Raw genomic sequence first — 2531 nt, 5'->3', positions numbered from 1 at the left:
AGCGCGCTGGAAAATAATTGACCTGGATTGCCCGTTTCGACCGGTTACAAGTTGCGCTTCCTGCTGTGCGGCCAGGTCTTGCTAGAGCCCAGTGCCCAGTGGATGGCCGGATGGATGCACCACAAAAGAGCATCCCACTGGCCTCGGCCACTTCTCACGACTGGGTTGAGGCAACGTTATTTTATTAAATCGGAAATAGTTATGATGTTAGCCAAAGTGGAAGTAATATGAAAGCTCGTAGAGTTCAGAGGATCAAATATTTCATTTATTTCAACAACATTTTAACACTGAGTAACATTCCAGTAGAACTTCTCATCCCCGTTGACCGGATCGGTTGGCCTCCACGAAAAGACAAAGTCGTCGAAAGCGGCCGCGTACAGATGCTCGTTGTAGTACAAATTCCTGATCAACACCTGTCCGTCAGCCCGCGCCGCATCCACAATGTCCCACTTGCCCTGATCGCCGGCCGCTCCGTCCACCCAGGTGAACACATACCGGTCCTGGCCGCTGTAGTTGATTCCGGCCGCGTACAGCTCCTCCTCGCGGTTCTTGTGCACAATCCGGTAGTATCCGCCCTCCTTCACGACGTTCCACTCCTGAGGCTCGTCGGACTGCTTCACGTAGCGACGGTCGCAGTTGTAGCGCGTTGAAGTGGTCAGGTACTTGTCCGAGTACCGGCTCTGGATCGTGACGCAACCGGTAGGAACCTCGGCCAAAACGGTGCCGCAAGCCACGACTGCTACGAGACAAACGAGAGTCTTGAACATTTTTGAGTTGTTTTCTGATGGGACCACTCCAGAAGATGCTTCTGAACTGTTGCTATTCCAATGGTACTTTTGGTTTTTATATAGCTCATGGAGTACTTGAGGACAAATAACTGAGCTCAGTATCTACGAGTTCAAATACTTACTACAACTTGAAGTCAGGATTAGCTAGTACTTAACTAACTGATCGCACTTGAAATTTTAAACTTATCTCACGTGATGTAAGCCACGTCGACGTGCTATCTTGCCACACCCGCCATTTCGGCGTTTCGAGAAAAATGCGTTTAAATGATTGACCTTGAATAAACAAAACAGAAACCACGCAATGTAAACAATAACAAACACGTTTTGTTTGGCTGACCATTCTGTGCATTGTCCTAAAGTTTGATTGATGATGGTTACCGGTGTCCCGAGTTATAATTACAAATTCTTACGGTAATCAAACTTGTACGTGCGTCAAACGCGTTCTGACCTGAAATCCCTTTGACCAGTTGTCGCACTTACATCAGTTTTCAGGGAGGGACAAGATAGCACGACAAGATTGAATATTCTTTCATATGTAAAGTGACAAAAAAGCACGGAGTTTATTCGGTTTGCACACAATGGCGTTCTTAACTCAAAATGGCCCAAAATAAACGTACGAAAAGTAAGCACGACGACGACGAATTGAGCAACTCTCAAAATTTTTTTGTTGTGTTTTTTTTTTGCCTCACAATTTGTAGGGCCCTTCCCAAATTTGACAGCTGTCCATACAAAAAAGGTACAAAACCATTCAAGAATCATTATTTTAAAAACATATTTTTTTGAAAAATTTTAAAATACGGTCGAAAAATCGCAAAATCGGATTTGAAACCAAAACGTACCATTCAAAAATTTTGATAAAATGCAACGTTCTCGCGGTAAATCCACGTAAAGTTGGAGTTCTGCGAAAATTTGATAACTTTTGTTTTTTTAAGTTGCCCAAGTCTGAACATATTTTTTTCGAAAAGTGAAGCTGGACGTCTGGTTCTAAAATACTACACTCAAACCCCGATGGTTTGACACCAACTGTTGTCAAACGAACGGGGTCACTTTTTAGTTTGACACCCCTTTTACACGGAGTTCACAAACACTACCAAATGTTAGTTTTGATAGTGTTCGTGAGCGCAGTGTAAAAAGTGACAGTTCGTCACTTTTTAGTTTGACTTTGACCAACCAACGGGGTACAAACTAAAAAAGTGTCAAACGAAAAAGTGACCAACCACCGGGGGTTGAGTGTACCACAAAAAGAAAAATTATTAGGAAATTTGTGGATCAACAAGAGAAAAGGGCAGATACAGTCATGCCCCGGTTTTGCACGCCTCGGTTTTGCACTACCCCCATTATGATTCGTTTAGCTGCCTCGGTTAGTTACGACCCAGTGCATGACTGAAGCACAGAGCTTATAGAATTTTGGCGATATGGGAGACATTGGCTATTATCCTATGAAAAATCATCCAAACTTCTAAAATTTATGCAATTATCCTTACATTAAAATTTTCACAAAAACATGTATTTTCCTTGTATTTTGAAAATGCAATATTTCTCGAAAAAAAATACTAAAAAAATATTGTTACTGCTATACGAGTATCAAATGTTCGGGTTTTTTCACATATTTCGAAAGTTATAACACACATTTTTTAAATACTCAACATTTTCAACAAACTACGGAATTATCGGAAAAATACTTAAAAACTTCAGTATTTTTACAATATGGGTGTCAAACGATCGGGAATTTTTCATACATCG

The 2531-nt window shown here is 41.6% G+C and overlaps 1 protein-coding gene across 1 annotated transcript; it reads right to left on the bottom strand.

Moving 5' to 3' along the window:
• Positions 1 to 281: 281 nt before the first annotated feature.
• Positions 282 to 767, bottom strand: LOC120413674 (uncharacterized). Its single transcript, XM_039574600.1, has one exon. The coding sequence runs from the start codon at positions 765 to 767 to the stop codon at positions 282 to 284; it is 486 nt and encodes a 161-aa protein (XP_039430534.1).
• Positions 768 to 2531: the final 1764 nt, after the last annotated feature.

This window comes from Culex pipiens, chromosome 3, assembly GCF_016801865.2.
Source record: "Culex pipiens pallens isolate TS chromosome 3, TS_CPP_V2, whole genome shotgun sequence".
NCBI classification, from domain to species: Eukaryota; Metazoa; Arthropoda; class Insecta; order Diptera; family Culicidae; genus Culex; species Culex pipiens.
The sequence above is the reverse complement of the archived record's forward strand: the minus strand, read 5'-3'. Positions and strand labels throughout refer to the sequence as shown.